The 26,773-nt window shown below is 39.7% G+C and overlaps 1 protein-coding gene across 6 annotated transcripts in view; it reads right to left on the bottom strand.

Moving 5' to 3' along the window:
* Window positions 1-26,773, bottom strand: part of CCNY (cyclin Y) — a 110,742-nt gene that overhangs the window by 57,764 nt on the left and 26,205 nt on the right. For 2 of the 6 annotated variants that reach the window (XM_039338573.1, XM_039338574.1), the window contains exons 2-3: window positions 6,112-6,276; window positions 1,169-1,276 (exon numbers count right to left, since the gene is read on the bottom strand). The exons of 2 other annotated variants lie outside the window; for them this stretch is intronic. Coding sequence is in view for 2 of the 4 variants with exons in the window: in XM_039338574.1 (XP_039194508.1) it covers window positions 1,169-1,211 (43 nt within the window). In the remaining 2 variants the exon portion in view is untranslated. The remainder of the gene's footprint in view (window positions 1-1,168; window positions 1,277-6,111; window positions 6,277-26,773) is intronic. 2 more of the 6 variants (XM_039338571.1, XM_039338575.1) reach the window with 2 other exon arrangements.

Genomic DNA, 26,773 nt, shown 5'->3' with positions numbered 1-26,773 from the left:
TAATTGAGACATCTCATTATTTTATCATAACAAGAGCAACTATTATTATGCCCGTTTTCTAAAACCTAAGACAAAACAAACAAAACCTCAGAATTAAAAAAATCAACCCAACAAAATTATTCCAGAACTTCCCAAACAAATATTAACACTAAAACAACCAAATAACAATGATATACTTAAAACAATGCTTTGCCAGTAACTGCCACTATCATTATTAAATGGCATGAATCTTGTTAGGACATTATTTGCATAATCATTTTTTCAGTGATTTTCATTAACTGTTTTAACCGAGATCTTCCTCTCATTGATATACACTACAGGTAGTCCTTGATGTAGGCCACAACTTAGCCCAAAATTTCTGTTGCTAAGCAAGACAGTTATTAAGTGAGTTTTGCTCCATTTTATGACCTTTCTTGCCTCAGTTGTTAAGTAAATCACTGCAGTTGATAAGTCAGTAACACAGTTGTTAAGTGATTCTGGCTTCCCCACTGATTTTGCTTGTCAGAAGATCACAAAAGGCAACCACATGACCCTGGGATACAGCAGCTGTCATAGATATGAGTCAGTTGCCAAACACCTGAATTTTGATCACATGACCATGGGGATGCTGCACTTTTTTCAGTGCAATTGTAACTTCGACAGTCACTATATGAACTGATTTAAGTTGAGGACTATCTCTTATTTGTTTTGATAGCTCTCCATAGCCCTCTAAATATTACTGAAACTGCTCAAATTACTCAGCTTTAGCCTGGCTGGGAGTTGTATTGAGGGTTCCCATTTCATGCTGTTTCAGGTTTTGGAATGGTTTCTGCTTGAAAGGTTGTTATAGAAATTAGAAAACAAATAATCAATTATTATATTTTATAGGCTTCCCCAGCCAAGGTCTTTCTGATGTGTGTGTGGTCAGTCCTTCATATCTTAAAAGAAACCTTTTAGGATGGTATTTTTTAATTAATTAAATTTACATGACCACCCATCTCTCCACTTTGAGCATCTAACAACAATTAAAACTCAACATAATATACAGTAAAAAATGAATAATCAATGGCTGAGATAATACCACCAAAAGCCCTCAACAGAAGCATTTCACATGCTCTGGCAAACATCCTAATCCCCATACTCATAACATGGCTTTATGAAAAGGCAACACACCCAGCACCAATCTAACCTCTGTGGGGATTGTCTTTTGCAAAAGGCAAAAAAGACTCCATTCCCAAGTCCCACCAGATGGCACTCTTTAATAGACAGGACCAGTAGCATTCTTCTCCTGCCAGACCTGGTGAAACAAAAAAATACAGTCTGAGAGGTGGTCCTTTAAACAGCCTTCCTATGCCATGCCAAGCTGACATCTAAGGTTTGATGCAAAATTTGTCAAGGAACTGTTACTTTAATGATGCTGTCTGGTAACACACAATGCTCCCTTGAGCTCCTAAAATAAATCGGGGGGGAGGGGGATGATCATGATAAGAACTAATTTTAGTCTCTAATTTTTCTGCTGTTATATAACAAATTCACTCTTGCCCTTCTGTCTATATTCCTCTATGCCTAAGAATTACTAAATAAAGAATATACAATGTTCTGCAGTTTCCAAACTACTGCTCGGGTGATAAATAGCACTGGTATTACCAAAAAAGGGGTGGGGGCACTCGTGAAGCTGCTGGATTATCAAAATTCCTAACCATTTGTCACTGTTCAAACCTGAATTATTCTTTCAGGAAATAAATCCACAAATTATATTCTAGAAACATGTATGATGCTGCAGAGCCAAGAATTGGAATTTTTTTATATATATATCCAGATGTTAATTATTCATGGTGAGAGAACTAGTGAAACCGAACTCTGAGAACGGCAATTTGACAAGAGTTATGTGCTGCCTCTGTTGCAATACATTTTTAACAATTAAAATTTTAACAATTAAAATCTGCTAATTTTTCAAATTCAATTGGGTCAGATACATCAGCATAAATAGAAATTATGACTGTTTAATACATAAGAATATCATTAAGTCCCTCAGTACCATTATCTATCCTCTGCATAAAATGATGCATGCATTAATAAAACTTCAACTACAACTACAGTACATTTTCACTATTTAATTATGAATCTCTGTGCAATCTAACAGAACAATTCTGAAAAGTGAGATCTTCCTATTTTATACCTCCAAGGTCCCTTCCAACATTATTATTATCGATCATCGCACAGTCAGCCAGATGTTCAGACTGGATTTGGCATTTTGTCTACCTATCGAGTCCTTACCCAGGACCTGGGATAGGCAGATGTGGATGTTTGATGGTATTACAGATATCGTCGCAGGATGGAAGCAGTTCCTAATAAGGCCGCCTTTTGCAATTGACTAATAGCGAATTTGTCTATGCCAATTGTGTTCAAGTGGTGCTCCAGTTGTTTTGGGATTGCACCCAAGGAGCCTATGACTATTGGTACTACCCTTGCTTGCTTTTGCCACAGTCTTTCTATTTCTATTTGTAGGTCTTTGTATTTTGTTATCTTCTCCAGTTCTTTCTCTTCTATTCTGCTGTCTCCAGGCACTGCCACGTCCACTATCCAGACTTTTTTGTCTTTCTTATCGACAATTGTTAAGTCTGGGGTTTTATGTTGCAGGTGCTTGTCTGTTTGAATTCTGAAGTCCCAGAGCAGTTTAATTTTATCATTTTCTATGACTTTCTCTATTTTATGATCCCACCAGTTTTTGCTTACAGGCAAATGATATTTTTTGCAGATCTTCCAATGCACCATTGTTGCTACTTTGTCATGCCGTTGCTTGTAGTCAGTCTGTGCAAACCTCTTGCAACAGCTTACCAGGTGGTCCACTGTTTCTTCAGCTTATTTGCATAGGCAGCACTTACTGTCTGTTGCTGTCTTCTCAATTTTGACTTTGTATGCATTTGTCCTTAAGGCTTGGTCTTGTGCAGCCAGAATTAGTCCCTCGGTCTCTTTCTTCAATTTTCCTGCTCTTAGCCATTGCCAGGTCTTGTTATTATCTGCTTTCCCAGCTATTTTTTTAACGTATTGGCCATGTAGTGCTTTGTCTTCCCATGCCTCTATTCTGTTCTTCATTTGGTCTTTCTTGTAGGCCAGTTTGGTCTCTCCAGTAGTTAGTAAGCCTTCCTGATATACTAATTTCAGTGCATCTTCATCACTGTCCTTCAGATATTCTTCCAAAGCCATTTTTTCTTCTTCAACCATCTGATGTACTTGTAGCATTCCACGCCCACCTATTTGCCTTGGTAGATAAAGTCTATCAATGTCACTGCGTGGATGAAGGGCGTGATTCATTGTCATTATTTTTCTGGTCTGCCTATCCATTGCTTTTAGTTCTGCTTGAGTCCAGTCCACTATTCCAGCTGTGTACCTAATGACTGGGATTGCCCAGGTGTTGATTGCCTTTATGGTATTTCCTCCTTTGAGTTTGGACTTTAAGATCTTCTTCACTCTCTTGATGTATTCACCTCTAATTTTTTTCTTGACTTCAGTGTGCTTGATGTTGTCAGCTTGAAGGATACCCAAGTATTTGTAGTACTCTTCCTCATCCAGACTATTATTATTATTATTATTATTATTATTATTATTATTAATCATCATCACACAGTCAGCCAGATGTTCAGACTTGATTTGGCATTTTTGTCTACCTATCCAGTCCTTCCAAGGACCTGAGATAGGCAGATGTGGATGTGTGATGGTATTACAGATATCGCCGAAGGATGGAAGCAGTTCCTAGTAAGACCACCTTTTGCAATTGACTAATGGTGAATTTGTCAATGCCAATGGTGTTCAAGTGGTGCTCCAGTTGTTTTGGGATTGCACCCAAGGTGCCTATTACTATTGATACTACCCTTGCTTGCCTTTGCCACAGTCTTTCTATTTCTATTTGTAGGTCTTTGTATTTTGTTATCTTCTCCAGTTCTTTCTTGTCTATTCTGCTGTCTCCAGGCAGTGCCACATCCACTATCCAGACTTTTTTGTCTTTCTTATCGACAATTGTTAAGTCCGGGGTGTTATGTTGCAGATGATGATGATGATGATGATGATGATGATGATGACTACTACTACTACTACTACTACTACTACTACTACTACTACTACTACTATTATCTCATGTGATATGAATATGTGATTTCCATAAATGACTGATTCATACACTATAGATTAAATATACTGTAGATTATAGAGTAAATAAATTCCATCCGAAGAATCTCATTAATTTACATGATATTTCAGAGTGACTGAGCAGTTTGTCTAAGTCAATTATAAAAAAGGTATATTCCTTTTTCAAAGATCATTACAAACAGAACACAAATATGAAACCACTAATATAGAATTCCTTAAAGCAAGGGTCTTCAAACTTGGCCCTTTTATGACTTGTGGACTTCAACGCCCAGAATTCCTCAGCCAGCAAATGAGAATTATACTAAACTTGGATCAGATGTGAGCCTTTTCTCTAGTAACTCTGTAGTATGAAATCACTAAATATGCACTAGAATACATCATTTTTTTAAAAAAAAGCATAGAAATATACTTATTTTTCCATACCCTTGTCCCTGACTGACTGTCAGCATTCCACCTTTGTATTATGCTGTTTTATTTCTGTTTTCTTACCCTTTTTTGGCTTTGGTGTACATTGCTCAAAGTCTTGCACTTAGGCAATCTACAAATGTTGTAAATAAATATTGGACAGGCAGGGCTGTGATGAATGGAGTCAGTTTACAGAAAGACACCCATTTACACAGACACACTATCTTCTTTGTTGTTGTTGTTAATTGCGAAGTCGTGTCCGACCCATCGCGACCCCATGGACAACGTTCCTCCAGGTCTTCCTGTCCTCTACCATCTTCTGGAGTCCATTTAAATTCACACCTACTGCTTCAGCTATCTTCTTAGCTAACACCATTTTTCAAAAAAGTCTTTGGAGATTAGTAATCAGCTGATTTTAGACTAATGTAGCTTGAGTTTTTCAGCCATCGCAAGAATCACCAAATTTCCTATATATTCTATGGGTTATTCTACCATTTTTCTATTATATTTACATTGTTAAAACTTATGCAGATACAGTACTAAAAACTAAATCCAAGTTGCCAGTTTAAATGCTATGAAACTGGCCCAGATTTTATATAGGAACTTTCTTTGATACATTTAATTATGGGAAGATCAAAAGAGACATGGGAATTAAATGACTGACAAGAAATAATAAATTTCTCCTCAACTCAGAGATACTCAAGAGACCTAAATTCCTTTTCATGCCAATCATCTTTTCTGAGTTTTGGGAAGATTTTAAAGTAAACAGTCATTTTAAATCCAGAAACTGCTCTATGACAGATATTGGCAAATCATATTTTAGTTGAAAAGAAAAGTCTCTCTGTTAAGATGCTTCTAAGAAACACCTTGGCCAAAAAGAAGTCTACTAATCTACATGATTTCTCTACAAAGATAAGGGAAAATTTTCCTCATTTTAATTCTTTATTTGTAACTCTAAGCATTCTATATATCAACAGATCCAAGGTAAACTGTGAATAACCCACATATATGAAGCATTATTTACATGTCACATAATCAATAATTGATTGGAAACCCAGAAAGGCTGGTCAATTTCTAGTTATTGCTAGTAATCATCCAAACATCTTTAAAAATTACACGAGATATTAGAGCAACAGGCATCTTCTGGGATTAGACTTCCTAAATCTCAAACTCAGGTTAATATTCTGCCTCCAGAGATGCATACAAAATGCAAGGAAGCAGCAACCTGTATTTAATCACTAACTAAAGTAGATTTCAGCACAAAACTGGAGATGTTACTTTTACCAAGCCAAACTTAATTAGTTCTGGTTGCCATTCTATAAATTAGCAGTAATTGCTATGACTTGGAGATGTCAAGAAAGCAATATTTTCAAATACAAATCAGGCATCAAAATAAATAAATAAATAAAAACAAGAAATCTAGAATTCAAACAGATTTCGATCTGCAAATGGGGGTAGATGAGCCAACAGTCCAGGTTTGAGATCTGAGCTCCATACAACAAGGTGAGCTTCCATTCTCGCCCTAGCTCCTGCCAACCTAACCATTCAAAAGCATGTAAATGTGAGTAGATAAATAGGTACCACTTCGGTGGGAAGGTAACAGCGCTCCATAATATCATGTTGGCCACATGACCATGGAAACGTCTTCAGATAGCACTGGCTCAGTGACCCTTGAAATGGAGATGAACACAGCCTCCTACAATCAGCATGACTAGTGGAGTAAAATCTGCAGGGACTCCTTTGGACCTGCAAATGACCATAAAAATGATCATTATAAGATAAGATAACCTTTATTGTCATTTTTTTATTGTGGGCACAATGGTACACATCAAAATTTAGTTGCCCGCTCTTAAAGTGAAACACATACATGACACACACCTAAACATATTATGTACAACATATGTATAGACCCACACCTCTACGTATACATAACAAATAAATATTAAATACTGTCCATCTTGAATATATAACAGAAGGAGGAAGCTTGAGAGTTCACAAGGTTAATGCTGTATGGAATGAAACTATGGCTGAATCTGGATGTTCTGCTATGGATACCACGAAGCCTCCTTCCAGAAGGTAACAAGAAAAACAGGTTGTGGATGTATAGTGTCCCAGATAATCTCACAGACCCTGCTCAAGCAACGCTTTTGTGCTATGTCCTGGATGGGAGGGAGGGAGCTACCAATGATCTTTTCGGCCATTCTCACCACTCTCTGCACCACCTTCCTGTCTGAAGCAGTGATGCTTCCAAATCAGACTGTGATGCTGTATGACAGGATGCTCTCAATCATCCCCCTGTAGAAAGTGGTCAGGACAGGGGAAGGAAGATGTGCTTTTCTCATGTGACGCAGAAAATACAGGCGCTGCTGTGCCCACTTCACCACTTTCTCACTGTTGAGTGACCAAGCCAGCATACCCGTTAGCTGCACACCCAGAAATTTGATTCTGGTAACCATCTCCACAGGTGAATCATTGCTGCACAGAGAAGTGTGGCTGTGCCTGCCTTTTCTGAAATCGGCAATGATCTCTTTGGTTTTTCCAGTATTTAAAACTAGGCTGTTTTCCTTACACCAGTTCACCAACCCTTCAACCTCCTTGCGGAAAGCTTCCACCTTGTCATCCTGAATAAGGCCCACTACTGTTGTATCATCTGCAAACTTCACAATATGGTTGGTGGCAAACCTAGCACAACAGTCATAGGTCAACAGGGTGAACAGCAGCAGACTTAAGACGGAGCCCTGAGGAGAACTGTGCTCCAGAAAATGGTATTAGAGGTATTTGTTCCAACTTGCAATATTGGAGCCTGTTGGTAAGAAAATCAAGAATCCAGTTGCACAAAGGAGTGTTTAAGCCTAAAAGGTCCAGTTTGTCTACTACAGTGGTTCTCAACCTGTGGGTCGGGACCCCATTTGGGGTCAAATGACCATTTCACAGGGGGCGCCAAACCACACTGTCCGCCATTTTTTCCCTTTTCCCTAGCTGTCCTACTCCCTCTTATTGGTGGCCACACCCACTTGGGGGTCACCACAACATGGGAAACTGTATTATGGGGTCACGCATTAGAAAGGTTGAGAACCACTGGTCTACTAGATGTTGGGGAATTGTGTTAAACGCCGAATTTCTAAATACATCTGTTCTGGTATTTCACTGTAAGGCTGATTCAAGGGGATGTAGTAGATGCCACTGCAATGGAAAGTCCACAAACAGGAATCCTGTCCATGTGTCCTCTGTCCCTCTTCCTCCCTCTGATGCCACCAATCCCCACTCATTCCAAAATCTGTGGATGCTTCTGCTTCTGTTCCAGCACAATTTAAATACTGGAGAGCAAGAACAGAACGTAAGAAGAGAAACCACAAAGATTTTCTCCATGATGACCAATTCCTAATTCAGTCCTTTAGCTCAGGGCTTTTCAACTGGTGGTATGTGTACCATTTGTGGTACATTAATGAGTGGCAGGTGGTACACAGCCCTGCCTAACCAAGTGTAGTGGGGGGGGGAAAGAGCCAGCACAGGCAAGGACTTACAGTGAGAGAGTCCTCTGGAGCTGCAAAGGCCCCAGGCTCACTTCTGGCTCACCCTCCACCATGAGAAAGGAAGAGGGGGGGTGAAGACAGGAGAGTCTATAAAAGGAGGCAGTTTGGGCAGGAGAGGGAGAGAGAAAAAAAGCAGCAGCCTTGGGAGAAGGCAGAGTCAGCTGCACCAAAGGGGAAGAAGGAGGGGCAGGGTGGGGGGAGAGGAGATCAAGTAGGCTGGCCATGAGCCGATATACAACTGCTGTGGCAGCCACCTGTGCTGGCAGCAGCAAACAGGCAAGAAATGCAGCGGGGGAGGGGTCGCCCTCCAAGAGGAATGAAAAAAGGCAGCAATGGCTGGAGGTGAGGCATGGAGGAGGGAAGGAGATGGAGAGTGGAAGGATTCTTATGTGCTTTTGTGACTTTGAAATTCTGGGATTTGTGCAATGAGGGCTTTATATTCTTAAAGAGTGTTTGGCAATTTCTATTTGTCTGATGGCTGATGTCTCGTGTTAGCTTCTATTGCTCTACTGTTGTTAGTTGTAAGTTTTGCTGCAAGGGATTTTGAAGTATTTTTCTCCTGAATGGATTTTGCCTGTAGCATTCCTTTACTTATGAATGGAGCCATTTGGGGAGGTTGCCTTAACCGGCAGTCAGTACATTAGCCAGTAACTAATTCTTAAAGGGGAATGTGCCTTTTTAAGCTAGTTCATTCAGCAGCTTGTCTTTTCTATCTCTGGAGGCCTTTCCTTGTTTGATCAATATATGGAAGAGGGAAAATATGGGGGGGGGTTTCAAATTCTTCCTTCAGAAGGAGATGGGAATTAGAAAAAGGGAGGCAGGGAAGGGAGGGAAGAAAGGAAGTCCTGCCTTGGCCACCAGCAGCTTTGCCATTGACTTTGCTTGTCAAAAGGTTGCAGAAGGGGATCACATGACCCTGGAACACTGACCATTATAAATATGAATCAGTTGCCAAGTATCCAAATATAAATCATATGACCCTGGGCATGTTGCAATGGTCATAAGTGTGAAAAATGGTCATAAGTCATTTCAGTGCAATTGCAACTTTGAACAGTTTTTTTTTGTTTTTTTTTAGTCAAGTTTTTGACACCTTGCTAGGTGGTACTCGAATATTGCCATATCTTAAAAGTGGTACAATTGGTAAAAAGGTTGAAAAGCCCTTCTTTAATTCTTTCAACAGTGTGGATGCTGCTCTGTAACTAAGTCCCTCCATTTAGTGCAAGTTGTGTTCTTTTTTTCCTTCCACTTTTCAGCATTCAAGCTTTATCCAGAATGCTAGTCTTCACATTGTATGTCTGAATTAATATGATTTCAGCCTAGTCATTTGTACCTTGAGTTAAAACTATGTTGATTTCTTTGACGATGCATTTGTTTTCTTGGCTGTCCTAGTATGCTCAGGAATCTTCTCTAAAACCAAACTTAAAAAGCATTAACACTCTTATCTTGCTTCTGCAGTTCAACTTTTGTTCACATAGAGTTTCAGAGGGAATATCATGGCTTGCAGATATACACATATGATAGTATTCAATTATCTTTTCCAAAGCTTTCATGGCTGCTTTAATTATTGCCCTAGTTATTCAGGTAAGTTGATACAAGTTTTTGTATACAATTAGACTATCATTATTCCTGAAGCTATTATTTGAAGCTTGGAAAGATTCCTCTGATTATATTAAAAAAGACATACCAAGATTCGTACCTGAGAGAGGATGGCATGCTAATTTGTTTTTACAAACAGAGTAAAACAGCGCACTAAGAACTCCAGATATTCAAGCTGTAACATCTGCTAGAGAAAGTTAGGGCCCATTTGTCCAGTTGGAAAAAGCCACAACACAGAGTTTATATAATGTTTACATAGATCATGTAGAAGCTCTATGGTAAATAGCCTTTTGTACGTTTTCATGATAACTCTGCTCTCTCATGATCACATGGAAACAAGAGAATCAATAAATGACTATGATGACGTCAATCAATTTTCATGGGTGTCTCTGTTGAAAAGTATGTTACAGTGACTGATAAGGCACTGCATTTATTTTTCTCTGTAGCTTGACTGAACATAAATAAGGGAGACTGGACTATGCTTCTGTCATGTCTTAATAACATAACCTCTTTTACAAAGGAGCCTGCTTTCTTCTATACAATTTTGTCTAATAAAATCAGAAAATCACTAAGGAGCACTTTCTTTTTGATTGCCTTCCTATAATACTTCAACTGTTCTGTTTTCAAGACTAGGAAGGAAAACATTTTAGACTTTTACTTGAGCATCCCCACAGTCCTCAATAATTTTCAGGAGAATTGTAGCATTGTAACTCAAGTAGAGTTAATGGCTCTCCCTTTCTTCAGAGTTTTTTTCTTTTCTTTTCTTTGTATGCCTTAAATAAAAGCATTCTCATGATGTTAAATGTACTTGTTACACACTGAGTTACAATACAGATTTCATACCGTTCATTCAAGAAAAGCTCTCTCCTGGTTGGGCAAGGCAGAAATCTTGCTTATTGATGATACTCAGCAAAATGCAATGCCAGATTGTAGCATAAACTAGGCAGTTTAGGCAAATATAAACAGCATTCTGCCAAGAATACAGCCTTTAAAAGAAAACCTTTAAGTGTTCAAGAGCCTTGCAAACTATGATACCACTGAGTAAATACAGCAGGGCTGTAAGTATTGATAGACTGAGAGCTGTTCAGTTTTTATAGGCTACAGAACTAAGAATGGCAATCTGCCATTTAGTTAGGGTTGTTGAGAGGGCTAAAAAAAAGGCTCAAAATAAAATATTTTAAAAAACAAAACAAATGCCTTTAAAAAGAAGGGAGAGAGGAAGAGAAGCAAGTATCTATAACATTTATCCCCTATATTTACCTATGGAAAATATTTTGGTTCAGTCCTCATCTTTCAAACCCAACTTAAGAATAATATAAACGCTTCTGTGTGCCTGTTTGTGCACCAGGGGAGAGGATAATTAGTAGTACCTGAAGCCTTCTATTTTTTTGGCAGTCTCAAAGGCATACCAATGAATTTCAGCAAAACTGTTACCCAAAAATCAGCAGTATGGTATCCTATTATTTTTAGCTGAGAAATGCAATAAAACTGTTCTGTGAACCCTGCAACAGATTTAACTCGCCCACATCATTTTCCTGCCTGCTATGTCAGACATCCTCACCCAGGTACGGCTTGATTCATAACTCTTCAGATACCCAGTATAATTTAGTAACAGTATAGTGTTCAAAGACTCACCATAGTTAGACAAAATGTTTATGGCACACAAAAAAAGTCTCAGCTGCTACATAATCCAGCCATATATGCATACCGATTATTTAATGACTGTTCGAATGTTTCACATGGCACCGAAAAAAATGACTTATGACTGATTCTTGCACTTACAACTGTCATAGCATCCCCGTGGTTACATGATCAAAATTTTGGGTGCTTGGCAACCCTCATATAATTGCATATAATTTACGATGGTTGCAGCATCTTGGGGTCATGTTGATTGCATTTGCAACCTTTCTATCTGACTTTTGACAAGCAAAGTCAATGGGGAAACCTGGATTCATTTAATGACTGTGCCATTCACTAAACAACTACAGCAATTTGCTTAACAACCGAACATTATTAAAAGCTTGTAAAATTGGGTGCTAAAAGAAGAGTTCGACACTACTGAAAAATGTTGTCACCCCCAAAATTTAACTTTTGTCAGAATATATGTGCTTGAAAAGGGCATATTATCAGGGCAATCAGAAAAGAGTAGGATGGACATCTATACAGTACTGGACACTTGGCCCAGCTCTTCCCATCAACTTGTCAAAACTCATACATTTGGGCAAGATCCAGGAAGCAAGGCATCTTATGAAGATACTAGTCTGGGGATAAGCATGGAATCTTGAAAACTGTAAATGAGATTTCTCAGGCTGATTTATAATGAATTAATTAAGCTGGAGTATTTTCGAAAGATATGGAATGCTTCTCTCTGGGTTTCTTGCCAACTGGGCTGAGTTGCCATTTAAGAGAGTAGATGTCAAATAGCAGATCTATTACTTCTGGACTGGTTTTTTTCCCATTTCTTTCTCAGGATCTCCACAAACCTCTTATATATAGGCTGCATGGAAATAGAAGGCAGTAAAAAACCCTGACAACTTTAAAATATGTGGTCTTCAATTTCCAGAATTTCCCAGCCAGAACAGGTTAAAGTTGCCATGGTTGAGGAACACTAGAAAAGAATACCAATCCCAACACCAAAGCAAAGATCAAATGTGTGGGCTGAAAAGCGAGTATTACCAATTATGAGCTTAACAGCCATTCTGTGTGGGGAGGGCAAAATAAAAGGATGTGCTTGCTAATGAAAGCCTGCTTCTTTTTAGGCTTAGTTCTCTGGCAATTCCAAATATATCCCTCATGCCCAGAAAAGCATCACATTGTTGAAAATATCAAGTACATCATTTCCATGGGCTCATAAAAAAAGAATCTGGCATCTGCTACAAGTTCTGCTTGTTATCCTCTCATATTTTAAGAAAACTAAAATCAGAACTTGTTGCTACATCTGTTTAGAAAAGCAGATATTGTTTTTTGTTGAAGGATAATTAAAAAGAAAAAACAATTGTGGCATGACCTTTGCAAGAAGAATACAGGATTGGAGTATTAGGATCAAAAGGAAGACCATGAAAATCTTCCAACGCATTGAAGTTTTGAGAGATTTCTTGCATTAGGAATGGCAAGGTTTTTGTTTGTTCCTTCTAGCAATTTAAACAAAAATTATCATATTACATGAAATGCATTAAAGGTATTCGAGTTACCACAGTTCATTTAGTTATAGTTTGAAATTACAACAAAACTGAAAAAAGTGACTTACGACCATTTTTCACACTTATGACCATTGTAGTATCTCCATGATCACATGATCAAAATTCAGACACTTGACAACTGGCTCACATTTATGACATTTGCAGTGTCCCAGGGTCATGCAATCACCTTTTGTGACCTTCTAACGAGCAAAGTCAACGGAGAAGCCAGATTCACTTAACAACTGTGTTACCAACTTAAACACTTGCGTGATTCACTTAACAGTTATAATAATAATAATAAAGTTGGAAGCGACCTTGGAGGTCATCAAGTCCAACCCCCTACTCAGGCAGGTAACCCTATACCAGTGATTGTGAACCTATGGCACAGGTGCCAGAGGTAGCACTCAGAGCCCTCTCTGTGGGCACGTGCGCCGTCGCCCCAGTCCTAGGCCTTCAGCTGGGTTTTATAAAACCTTTTCACTTTAGGCTTCCGCCGCCATGTACAAAAAAAAAAAAAGGTTCAATCAATCAGTTTCAACTTCTCGTGGGGAAAAAAAAAAGATCTTGCAAAGTTGGAATTGATTGATTGAACTTTTTAATCCCACCCAGTCTGCCTTACAACTGCAGCCACGCTCACCCAATGGGCCATGCCCACCCAATGGGCCCCACCCACCCGGCACCTGACGATGCATAAGTGGGTTTTATGTTGCAGTTTGGGCACTCGGTCTCTAAAAGGTTTGCCATCACTGCTCTATACCATTTCAGACAAATGGCTATCCAGTCTCTTCTTAAAAACTTCCAGTGTTGGAGTATTCACCGTTTCTAGAAGCAGGTTGTACCACTGGTTAATTGTTCCAACTGTTAGGAAGTTTCTCCTTAGTTCTAAGTTGCTTCTCTCCTTGATTAGTTTCCATCCATTGCTTCTTGTCCTGCCTTCAGGCGCTTTGGAAAATAGCTTGACTCCCTCTTCTTTGTGGCAGCCCCTGAGATATTGGAACACTGCTATATATCCCCCCTCGTCCTTCAAGAAAGGTCATAAAATGGGGCAAAATTCACTTAACAAATGTCTAACTTAGCAACAGATATTGGGCTCAATTGTGATCTTAAGTTGAGGACTACCTGTAATAAGAAAGGCAATACTTAGAAAAAACTTCTAAATACTATATTTCTTCTCAATAGTTTATAGCAATTTTTTCACAAGACTTTGGTTGTTGTTTCCGTAACAAAAGAAAAAATAATTTCTTTTTCAGATCAAGCTGGACTTGTGGTGAATATATAGACTTTTATATACCCATCAGTTACTGAACTAGGCAAACCAATGATCTAACTATGTATAGAGCAGTTTCCCAAGTTTTCCTTTTTTCAAATCTGTTACTCTTTTTATAAAGACAGGAGGAGGTAATTGTCCATAATACAATTTGGTTTAGACAGACAGAAAATATGTGTTTCATTAAAAGAAACAGCAAAGAGCACATTAAAGATGGACACATTTATTATCGTATAAGGAATAACGTATTATTATATAAAAATGGATGACTTTTATCCAAAGTATGGAGAAGTATCATTTGATTAGGAAAAATCCTCCTCCTCTTTCCACAGAACAAACTGGAAGGAACCCACACATTCAAGCTGCCTCTTGGTTAGGCAGCCAAGTAAGCTAAAAAGAACATTTGCCAAAAGGAGACAAGATACTGTTTTGCCCTACTCTCATCATGAATGTACACTTCCTGTGCACAAAACGTCAAAAAGCCATACAATTTTTTTTTTGTCTTTGATCATTTTCTAACTTCCTAACAGTGAGAACAATTAACCAGTGGAACAGCTTGTCTTCAGAAACCTCATCACTGGAGGTTTTTAAGAAAAGACTGGACAACCATTGTCTGAAATAGTATAGCTTCGGGGGGGGGGGCTGTTGGAAGCCCCATGCTTTTAAGATCAGGATCCTCATTCCAGCCTCATGGGGCATTTTGGGAGCAGAGGAGTCTGACTTAATTAGAGAGAATGAGATGGGACTGATTGGCCAGGTTAGGTTAGAGCTTAACTGTGGTTTGTTGCATCAACTGCAGTTGATTGGATGCTCAGCATGCCAAAGCCATATCTGAGTGGCTTTAAGGCAGTAATTCTCAACCTTCCTAATGCTGCAACCCTTTAATACAGTTCCTCATGTTGTGGTGACCCCCAACTCCCCATTCAGCTGACCGGGGAGGGGGGCCAGGAAGGTCGCTCCACCAGCTCCACCCAGCCTGGTTGGAGAAGCGCCATTCCTCTCCCTCTTTCTCTCTTTCCTCTCTCTTTCTCTTTCCTCTCTCTCTTCTCTCTCTCTTTCCTCTTTCTCTCTTTCCTCCCTTTCCTCTTTTCCTGTTTCTCTCTTTCCTCTCTCTTTCCCCTTTCTCTCTTTCCTCTTTCTCTTTCCTCTCTCTTCTTTCTCTTTCCTCTTTTCTCTCTCCCTCTTTCCTCTTTTTCTTTCCTCTCCCCATTTCTCTTTCCTCTTTCTCTTTCCTCTCTTTCTTTCTCTCTCTTTTTGTTTCCTCCCTTTCTCTTTCTCTCTCTTTCCCCTCTTTCTCTCTCTCTTTCCTCTCTTTTCCTCTGTTTCTCTCTCTTTCCTTTGTTTCTTTCTCTTACGGCAACATCATCGGGGGTCCCCCCTGGCCTGGCCTCTGCCGCATCCTCAGCTGAATGGCAGGGAGGGGGAGCAGGACGGGAGGCAGTGGCTGTGGTGGCAGCCGCTGCTGCATCGTCAGGGGTCCCCACTGCCCTCGTGCTGCCTGGCCTCGTCCTCCATTGATGGAGCTGCAGTGGGGGCTGATGCCACACGGCCCGCCAGCCCCTCCACCAGCCTGGCTGCTCCCCCCCAGGCACCCCTCGTCCTCCCGGCACCTCCCTGAGCCGCTTTGGGGGCAGCAGGAGGAAGATGAGGAGAAGGGCAAGAAAACCGCTGCCACCGTCCCCGCCGCCCCCGCACTGCCTGGTCTTGCCCTCTGCCCATCCGATGAAGCCGTGGTGGGGGCTGGTGCTGCGTGGCCCGCCAGCCCCTGCGCCAGCCCGGCTGCTCCCCCCAGGCACCGCTCTTGCCCCGGGGCCCGCCCCAGCCGCCTTGGGGGCAGTAGGAGGAGGAAGGGGAGGAGGAAGAGGAAGCCGCCGCCAGCACTGGGCCCCAGGAGGTGGCTCTCCTCTCCTACCTTTGCTGAATCTCCTTCTTCCTTCCCGGCAGCCTGGATTCGGCGCACCTTCCTGGCCAGCGGGTCCAATGGTCAGGCTGGCTGGGGATTGCAGGGGCTGGGGCCGCAGCTTGGGGGAGGGCTGGCCCACTCAGCAGAGTCTCCAGCAGACCGCTCCCAACAGGGATCCCAGGGCTTCCCCGGTCGGCTCCAAGGCCACGAGGCCCTGGCCATGCTTCTCCCAGGTGGTGGGGCACCCGGGCGCAGGGCCAATCAGGAGCCCTGCAGGAGGTAAGTCAGAGAGAGAGAGAGAGAGAAGAGAAGAGAAGAGAAGCAAAAGTGCCTCTCTCTCTCTCTCTCTGCAAATGGCGGAGAAGACCATGCGGAGACAGATGCAGAACGTTGTCTCGGTTCCTAAGACCATCAGAAATATGTGTTTTCTGATGGTCTTAGGTGACCCCTGTGAAAAGATCGTTTGACCCCCAAAAGGGTCGTGACCCACAGGTTGAGAACCGTCGCTCTATGGCAGTGGTTCTCAACCTGTGGGTCGGGACCCCATTTGGGGTCGAACGACCATTTCATGGGGGTCGCCAAACAAGGCTGTCTGCCATTTTTTTCCCCCTTTTCTTTGGCCATGCCCTTGGCACCCAGTGATGTATAAGTGGTTCGGGGTCACCACAACATGGGGAACTGTATTATGGGGTCGCGGCATTAGAAAGGTTGAGAACCACTGCTCTAAGGCATCTTCTCTTCTGTTAATTTTTTTTTCTCTTTTTAGTTTTTTTCTTTTTATAGTGAGTCGCATATGATCACTCTCCAAATGGGGCAGCCATTTAAGAAATAAATAAATACAATGAATAAACTGCTAGCTTTAATGACTTCTATTCTTACCATATTCTAAGCTACTTCCAGGAAAACTGCAGTACAGGATAGAGTAAGAACCCACAATCGTGGCTTGGCTGATAAACAGTGGTTTGAAAGTCATAACTGATTACAGGGAATGAATCTTGCAGAGATTAAATAATGTACTGTACTGTCCAGAGTCCATCCTTGAGTTAGATGGGCGGTCATCTAAGAAATGAGATTGATGATACATTAAATAGCGATAAATAGATAGATAGATAAATAGATAGATAGATAGATAGATAGATAGATAGATAGATAGATAATGGATGGATGGATGGATGTACAGACAGACAGACAGACAGACAGACAGACACATGAGGTATTCTCCATGTGCTGGTCCACATCTCCCCAAAACCTTTGCCAGCATGGAGATTTTGCCTGGGAATCTGGGACTTCAAAAGCTTGCTTGCAGGATTTTGAGCCATAGTTTCTTCTTCAGCCTCATTTACCTGGCAGGATATGGAGGAATTTAGAGACTGGAAGCTAAAACATACTGTATAAAGAATGGTTGCTGGAACTGGATATATCTAGTTTAATGAAGAGAAGGACTAGGGGTGACATGATAGCAGTGTTCCAATATCCCAGAGATTGCCACATAGAAGAGGGAGTCAACCTATCCTCCAAAGCAGGACAAGAAGCAACGGATGGAAACTAACCAAGGAGAGAGAACTAAGGAAAAATTTTCTGACAGTAAGGACAATTAATCAATGAAATGATTTGCCTCCAGAAGTTGGGAATGCTACAACACTGGAAGTTTTTAAGAAGAGACTGGACAACCATTTGTCTGAAATAGTATACGGTTTCCTGCCTGAGCAGGGAGATGGACTAGAAGACCTCCAAGGTCCTTTCCAACTCTATGATGATGATGATCATCATCATCATCATCTTTCCCAATTATTTTCCATGTTCTTATCCATGAAGCTCAAAACAAAGAAAAGGAGGTCAATCTTTTCTCCAAAGCACCTGAGACTAGAAAGACTAGAAACAATGGATGGAAATTAATCAAGGAGAGAACCAAGAAAATATCAAGAAAAGATTGGACAACCACCTGCTTGGGATGGTATAAATTTTCCTGACTGAGCAAGGGATTGGATGAGAAGACCTGCAAGGTTCCTTCCAACTCTGTTATCCTGTTATTTTAACTTAGCCAAAATCCAGTTCCATTTACAATTGCCACTTTATTCCCATTGTGCTGCCATTCCTTTTAATTCTGCTAAGCACTAAATATTTAAGATGTGGCAGAAAAGAAAAGAAAAGAAAAGAAAACAAGGAATGTGCTGCGTACTAAAAGTGAATCATTTTTCAACTGATATTATTTCTATTAATATTGATGAGGTGTAATTGAATCTCATCAATTGTTTCTCTACATGATGTAATACTTTTTCATCTTTACGCTATAAGAAGCACCATAAACTTGACTCAGCAGAGAAAATTCCCAAGCAATCCAAACACACCATTTCTCAGATCCCTTATCTTGGGCTAAACCTGAGGGAAAATATATATATATTTCTAAGGTATGAGGAGGACTTCCTTTAAAGCAAGTCACGAATATCAGAAATGAACACCGTGAAAGACAAGTTTCTATTCCATAGTTTTATAAGCTAATAATATAAAGTCAGGGTCATTTTTAATTGCATTTATTTATTGATTATTCATCTCACATATACTTAAGGCACAATAGAAAGGCAAAATGAATTTATCAGGGTTTTCCATATGTATAAAGATATATTATTTTAAAAGCCTTTTGACATCATATTCAGAGGAATATTTTCACAGAGTGCTTTATGGGATTGTTGTGAAGTGTCTTTAATTTTACCTTTTAAACAAAAATAACTATTTTTAAACAGTTATTGTTAAGATTATTAAATGACCAGTATATGTTATATCTCCTTTGAAAGTCAACTAGACAGTTGCTTATCTAGCTATTAAATGTTTCTGTCTAACATTCTGTTTAACACCTATCTCAATTTGAGCACGGATATATGAGAATTTCCCAAGGAATGTTGCAATTACATTTTCAATATGCAATGACCAGCATGAAAAAGATATGCAGAAGAAATCAATAAATATGGTAATAAGGAAAAAAATCCTTTACTGGCAATTTTAGTGTGACCAAATGCAAAATGAGAAATATTTTCTATACCACCGTCAACACAATTGTTTTTTCTTAACAAAAATGAAAGGATATATCTCAGAGGACAGACTATTACCAGTAAATAGAAAGAGAAAAGAAAAAAAAATTGAAGCGATCATGGAATTCTATATATTACTTAATATTATATATATAATATATATAATATTAAAGTAATCAGTAACTATAATGATTGTATTTCCATATGGCAGTGCTGACCTTTGGGACATATCTACAGAAAAGTTTGAAATTGATTAGAGCACACAACCAATGTTATGCTTTCTTAATTACAGTTTGTTGAATAAACCATAATAGTTGGATTTACTAATTAAAGCAGTTTTTATCTTTTTATATTTTAGGAACTCAATGAGACATTTCCAACTATTTAACTATAATTAAACAATTTCAGATTAGTTACTGAGCTAATCGGTCTTCTGTTCTATATCTCAATTATAACTTACTGTCCTATTGTCTTTATGATCCTTTCCTACAGTTTCAAATATTACAATATTAACATTAATCAGATCTTTACTGACAATGCCAATATAATGTTAAACTGATGGAAAAATGAGAGGTGGGAGACTTTATCTAATATCTAATATACTCCATGGCTTAACCATAATGAAACATTAAATGTTCTTCAGCACTGTAATAACTTTAGCAATTCTTAGATCTTAGTTCTTAATTCTCTTATTATTAAAAGCATATAGCTGTAATTTAGGGAATCAAAATAGCATTTATTATCTCTGTCCTATTCCCATTCTCTAGAATTATTATTTTCTTCTAAAGATAATTTTAAAAATCATATTATATTTCACAGGTGTATATATAAAACTCTGATATTTTTTATCAACAGCTCTGTAGCAGAAAAACATGCAGAATATTTTTCATATGCTTTTATGTCTGCACAAATACAGTATTAATATGGCAAAGTTAAAAGTATATCCATTATCCATTAATTGTAGTTGTAAAAAATCCTCTTAATTAAAAAAAAAACATTTTATTGCTGAGAGTCCTAAAGTCCTAAATTAGTTGGAAAAATGGGCTGAGTACATTACTCTACAAACTAATTTCCTATTTTCAAAGTTAAGTAAAACGACTTAACTGTTAATACTTTAATTGTGTGGCATGAATATAGATGCAAGATTCATTTTTCTTAATTCATTAAGAGCTATATGCTTTTATGGTCCTTTGTTGCCCTTTGTACACATAACACTTTAGAAAGGTTAAAAGTAATTTCATAAAGAGCAATTACAGAAGTCTGAGTTTTCAACCAATTACAATATTTGTAACATAATTTTTACTTCCACAATTTTACAACTGTACCTCTCCCATAGCTATTGACCTTCTCAAGGCATTCTACTACATTATTTGGGGAATTACTGCAACTTCTGCAGGAGGCAAGCAGGTCATCAGAAAATGTACATACTGGTTAGAAACACATTGTTCTGTGTTTCTAATATCTGGTGCAAGAGATATGCACAACAACACAATGACTTCCCTGAAAGCTTTTTCGAGCTCTCTGGTTTTAAGACATGTTAAGACTGTTTATGTAGCTGTCTTATACTAACCTGGATGTCATGCTATAGACAAGGTTTGTGTCCTAATGTATTTCGGCTCTATGACAATTCTCCACAGCCAACTCGCCATGGCCAACCCACCACAGCCAATTTGCCACGGCCAACTTGCTGTGGCCAACTTGCCGCAGGACAAATAGCCACGGCTAACTTGCCGGAGGACAACTAACTGTAGGATAAGAGTTACACTAATATCAAAGAAATGATGGAATAGAACCATTAAGGAAAAGACACAAAAGGAGGGATAAAATGAAATGTGAATGACCAACATTAAAATAGTTTTCTTTATTTATTTTAAATAATGAAATTGAATTATTAAATTGTCCTGCAACAAGTTGTCCCGCAGCATGTTGGCCGTGTTGAGTTGCCCCATTCCACTCTGCTTCTGCAGGAGGAAATCCCAATGATTGTTGAGACATGCCATTTACCCTAGGGCTGTTGCAACTGAGCATCCAAGAATACACCTAAAGAGCTGCCTATTTTCTTCTCAGCATGCTGCTTATCTGCACGTAACAAGAAGGAAATATAAGTGAGGGAAAAGTCCCTTTTAAAATATTTTCATATTGTTGTTGTTTATCCTTTCCAACCGCCAGTTTAAAATAAAGGGAAGAAAAACAAACTCTCTTCCAACATTCACCCACACTGTCAACAATGATTTTTCATTCGGACAAAATAATATAGTTTCCAGTTTTAAATAAAAACTATTAAAACTGAATGAACAGGACAAGACTTGGAGGAATATTGCCTAATTTTAATTTGATCAAAGCACCAGTAAAGCTTCAGGTGGGTGTGGCCATAGTGGGTGCAGCCTACTGAGTGGGCGTGGATGGAGTGGGTGTGGCCTACTGGGTGGGCGTGGCCAGTTCTACATGGGTGGGGGCCTGGGCAGGAGTGGGACAGATCTGAGGGTCTCTGGCAGAAAGGGGTGGGACTGGGGCAAGTGTCAAGGCATGGTCCACCAGGGCAAGTGCCAAAACGGCCACAACAAAATTGTACAATGGCTCCCGGCTGGCCAGGACCAAGGCAGCGGGGGCCGTTCCCTCACTGTTTCTAGGATGGCTTCGCGGGCCACATGAAACCACTTTGTGGGCCGCATCAGGCCCCCGGCCTTGTGTTTGACATGTCTGCACTAGATGATTGTGGAATGCATCTGTTCTTAATCCATCAAAAGAAGCAGATCCTTTATAAATCTGAAGAAGCAAGTGATGGAAGATGAAGGAGAATCTTTCATTAGAAAGGCAATCTGGCACTAGGCCTTCCAAGATACAATTATCCTACAATCTCCAGGAAATCAATTTTATTTTCTTTCTATCTCAATCATCCTTCTTCACCTATGCTGAAAATTCCAGATTCACTTTAAGAAATAAAATTTCCAGATTTAAAAAACATGTCTACTATACACTTTGCTAACAGCAAAAATTCAGTTTTTGTTTCTATCATTTGTTCTCCTTTTTCAATTATTGTTTATTTATCTGCCTTCTGTGCACTTCTTCAAAAGCCTATTCAGGTTTTTTTTTTCCTTTCCTTTCCTAAACCTTCAATCGCTTCACACAACACAATTCATTTTCTATAAATGTCCACAACTTCTGCTTGGAATGACTTCCATGCAGACATTAAAAATGCTGAGGATCTTATTGAGGATTAAAGCAGCTACACCTCAGTTGATACCTTTAAGTCCAAAAAGACAAGAATACCTTTCCCCCTTGCAAAGCAGAAGAGTGGACATGAAAGAATTGCAAGAGAGTAAACCAGCACACAATAGGGAATACACCAGGCTGTTTGCATAACACAGGGGTGTCAAACTCAATTTCATTGAGGGTCGCATCAGCATTGCGGTTACCCCTCAGAGGGTGGGTGCGGCCTACTGGTGGGCATGGATGGAGTGGGTGTGGCCTATGGGTGAGTGTGGCCAGTTCTACATTGGTCGCGTCAAGGATGCCTCTGGGGGCCTGGGCAGGAGGTGGATAGTTCTGAGGGTCTCTGGCAGAAGGGAGTGGGACCAGGGCAAGTGCCAAGGCATGGTCCACTGGAGGAGCCTCACTGTTCCTCTCAGGCCATGCAAGGGGGGAAGTGCTTATGGAGCTAAGACTGAATGCGTTTCAGCATAGATGGCCACCACAAAATTGTACATTGGCTCCCAGCTGGCCTGGGCCAGGGCCAAGGCAAAGGGGGCTGTTTCCTCACTGTTTCCAGGATGGCTTCGTGGGCCACATGAAACCACTTCGTGGGCCACATCCGGCCCCCGGGCCTTGTGTTTGACATGTCTGGCAAAACACATTCACATTGCCAATGCCTACTCTCTTATAATCCCTTCTTCTCCAATGAATATAAATACAAACATTAATTCCTTTCTTGTTAATTATCCCAGAACTAGGATGAATATTCTCAAGGGGGGAGGAGTGGTAAGGAGGCAAACAAAATGCAAAGGTGTTAGTTTTGCCAGTTTCAAGCCGGCTATTCCAGCACTGGTAGGGTGAGCATTTTAAATATCAAAGGAGTGGGGAAAACATTAGCACAGCTGCAGTCACATAATTTTATAACTAGCAGCTGCTTCACTTAGCGACAGAGTTGCTAGTCCCAATTATTATTGCTAAATGAGGATCAACTATACATTATTTATAATTTGTTTTCTGAGGTTTTCGCGGGTATTTGTATGTAGGTCTTTGGTTGTTCGGGTTTTCTCCCACGTAAAATTGGAAGTGTCTTGGCGACGTTTCGACGAAGTCACATTCGTCATCTTCAGGCTGGTGCTTTCAGCTTCGCGCCTCGAGCAGCAAATTTATAATTTGCATCTACCTATATCATTTTTCCTATTTACTTTTGCCGAGGCTCCAAACATTCTTAAACAGTTAGCCACAAGGAAATGCAATGAGATACCTATTATCTCATCTTTACAAATAAGCTCCATAAGACCAATCACCATTATTATCCCTGCAATCTAAATAAGTTTGTTGAAGAATTTTGCCTCCTACCAAGTTAATCACAGAAGTCAAATATTAAATAAACCAGGCCTTCTTGTTTCATGAACTACTTAGCAGATCATTGCTGGACTGCTAGTCAGATGATATCCAGGAGGATAAAAGTTGAGAGAAAACCATTCAGAACTACACATAAATCCATTCTTCCCCAGCCTGGCAATCAATTCTAGGTTACAAAACAAAAGAGATACCAAGACAAGAAAGACTACTACGTGATAAGATAGTATGCAAATACTACCTGGGCTATCTTATAAACAATAATTCAAAGATCTGGATTCTAAAACCCAAAATGCCCCTTGCCCAATAGAAAAATGCAGAACCCTTGATTTCCTGAACCTTGCCCCTAGTGAGTTATTTCATGTGTTGTTATCACCTTTGCAAAGTGCAAGGAAAAACATTCTTCCTGTTACTAATGAAAGACCAATCTCTAGGAACCAAAGAATAAGCAATAAAAGGAGAGAATTTTTTTTTAAACTAAAAAGAAAAAGAGTTCAGCAGGCATTGGTTCTACTGCCATAATTTTAAAAAGAGTTTCTGTTCACTCCCTTCTTTCCTATCATATAATACATTCCTTACCCACATCAAGATTTACCAAGAGAGTTTGTTGTTGTTGTTGTTAATTGCGAAGTCGTGTCCGACCCATCGCGAACCCATGGACAATGTTGCTCCAGGTCTTCCTGTCCTCTACCATCTTCTGGAGTCCACTTAAGTTCACACCTACTGCTTCAGTGACTCCATCCAGCCATCTCATTCTCTGTCGTCCCCTTCTTCTATTGCCCTCAATCTTTCCCAGCATCAGGCCCTTCTCCAGTGAGTCCTTCCTTCTCCTTAGGTGGCCAAAGTATTTGAGTTTCAACTTTAGGATCTGGCCTTCTAAAGAGCAGTCGGGGTTGATTTCTGTAGGTTTATAAACCCAAAGTGGAAATGATTATAATATTGTCCCATAATTGAGAAACAGCTAGCATAAAAATAAAAGGTCGGACTTTTTACCTTAAAATCTCCCCTTTTTTAAAAAAAAAAACAACCCTATCTCTAATATGTCTAATTGTATAATCAGGTTATATGATTAAGAGCAGAATGAATTTTTTTTCCAGGTTTCCAGTACTACATGTTTCAGGATTCATGGTTCAGACAAAGTTAAACTTCTGAATGCTCTTCCAAATAGGCAGGGGAAAGTACACTACTACTCCCTATAAGAAATCAGCAGTAGAAGAAATAGACAAGCCTACTTTTATCCTTGCCAAGGCATTTTTCTATGATGAAAAATCTTGTTTACAAAATAGTATTCAAATCCAAGTTTTTTTTTCATCTACTGCCCATAGTCAAAGTATCCAGGAAAACCTTCCCTAAATGATCAGACAAGCTATGCAGCTTACAAATGTATATGTTTTGAACAAACAAACAAAACGTAGCTTTGAAATTTGTTCTTGCTGATAGAATAATGTCTTTGTAAGTATAAAGAACAGGTCAGATTCTTTGTCTCTGTAAGAGACAAGAAAGACAATTAAGATATAGATCACCACTACTGCAGTACTAACACTATTTTGGAAGAACAATAAGTGGTTCCAATATTTCCTACTAAGATTTGCAAAGAAATAAAATGCCCTCCCAGTAAGCTGAGACTACCATTTAAGACTTTCATACATGTTATTAATGTGTAAAGCACTGTTGTTACTCAAGATCACTTCTCATCAAAGATTTCCAATATCTCTGGGGCTGCCACAAAGGGAGTCAAACTATTTTCCAAAGCGCCTGAAGGCAGGACAAGAAGCAACAGATGGAAACTAATCAAGGAGAGAAGCAACCTAGAACTAAGGAGAAACTTCCTGACAGTTAGAACAATTAACCAGTGGAACAACCTGCCTCCAGAAGCGATGAATGCTCCAACACTGGAAGTTTTTAAGAAGAGACTGGACAGCCATTTGTCTGAAATAATATAGGGTTTCCTGCCTGAGCAGGAGATTGGACTTGATGACCTCCAAGGTCCCTTCCAACATTATCAATATTATTATTATTATTATTATTATTATTATTATTATTATTATTATTATTATTGATCATCGCACAGTCAGCCAGATGTTCAGACTGGATTTGGCATTTTGTCTACCTATCGAGTCCTTACCCAGGACCTGGGATAGGCAGATGTGGATGTTTGATGGTATTACAGGTATCGTCGCAGGATGGAAGCAGTTCCTAGTAAGGCCGCCTTTTGCAATTGACTAATAGCGAATTTGTCAATGCCAATGGTGTTCAAGTGGTGCTCCAGTTGTTTTGGGATTGCACCCAAGGCACCTATGACTATTGGTACTACCCTTGCTTGCTTTTGCCACAGTCTTTCTATTTCTATTTGTAGGTCTTTGTATTTTGCTATTTTCTCCAGTTCTTTCTCTTCTATTCTGCTGTCTCCAGGCACTGCCACGTCCACTATCCAGACTTTTTTGTCTTTCTTATCGACAATTGTTAAGTCTGGGGTGTTATGTTGCAGGTGCTTGTCTGTTTGAATTCTGAAGTCCCAGAGTAGTTTAATTTTATCATTTTCTATGACTTTCTCTATTTTATGATCCCACCAGTTTTTGCTTACAGGCAAATGATATTTTTTGCAGATCTTCCAATGCACCATTGTTGCTACTTTGTCATGCCGCTGCTTGTAATCAGTTTGTGCAATCTTCTTGCAACAGCTTACCAAGTGGTCCACTGTTTCTTCAGCTTCTTTGCATAGGCGGCACTTACTGTCTGTTGCTGTCTTCTCAATTTTGACTTTGTATGCATTTGTCCTTAAGGCTTGGTCTTGTGCAGCCAGAATTAGTCCCTCGGTCTCTTTCTTCAATTTTCCTGCTCTTAGCCATTGCCAGGTCTTGTTATTATCTGCTTTCCCAGCTATTGTTTTTAACGTATTGGCCATGTAGTGCTTTGTCTTCCCATGCCTCTATTCTGTTCTTTATTTCGTCTTTCTTGTAGGCCAGTTTGGTCTCTCCAGTAGTCAGTAAGCCTTCCTGATATACTAATTTCAGTGCATCTTCATCACTGTCCTTCAGATATTCTTTCAAAGCCATTTTTTCTTCTTTAACCATCTGATGTACTTGCTGCATTCCACGCCCACCTATTTGCCTTGGTAGATAAAGTCTGTCAATGTCACTGCGTGGATGAAGGGCATGATTCATTGTCATTATTTTTCTGGTCTTCCT

Source organism: Crotalus tigris, unplaced genomic scaffold (assembly GCF_016545835.1).
Source record: "Crotalus tigris isolate CLP2741 ecotype Arizona unplaced genomic scaffold, ASM1654583v1 scf7180000017710.2780689, whole genome shotgun sequence".
Lineage (NCBI taxonomy): Eukaryota > Metazoa > Chordata > Lepidosauria > Squamata > Viperidae > Crotalus > Crotalus tigris.
This window is presented reverse-complemented; position numbering and strand designations above follow the sequence as displayed.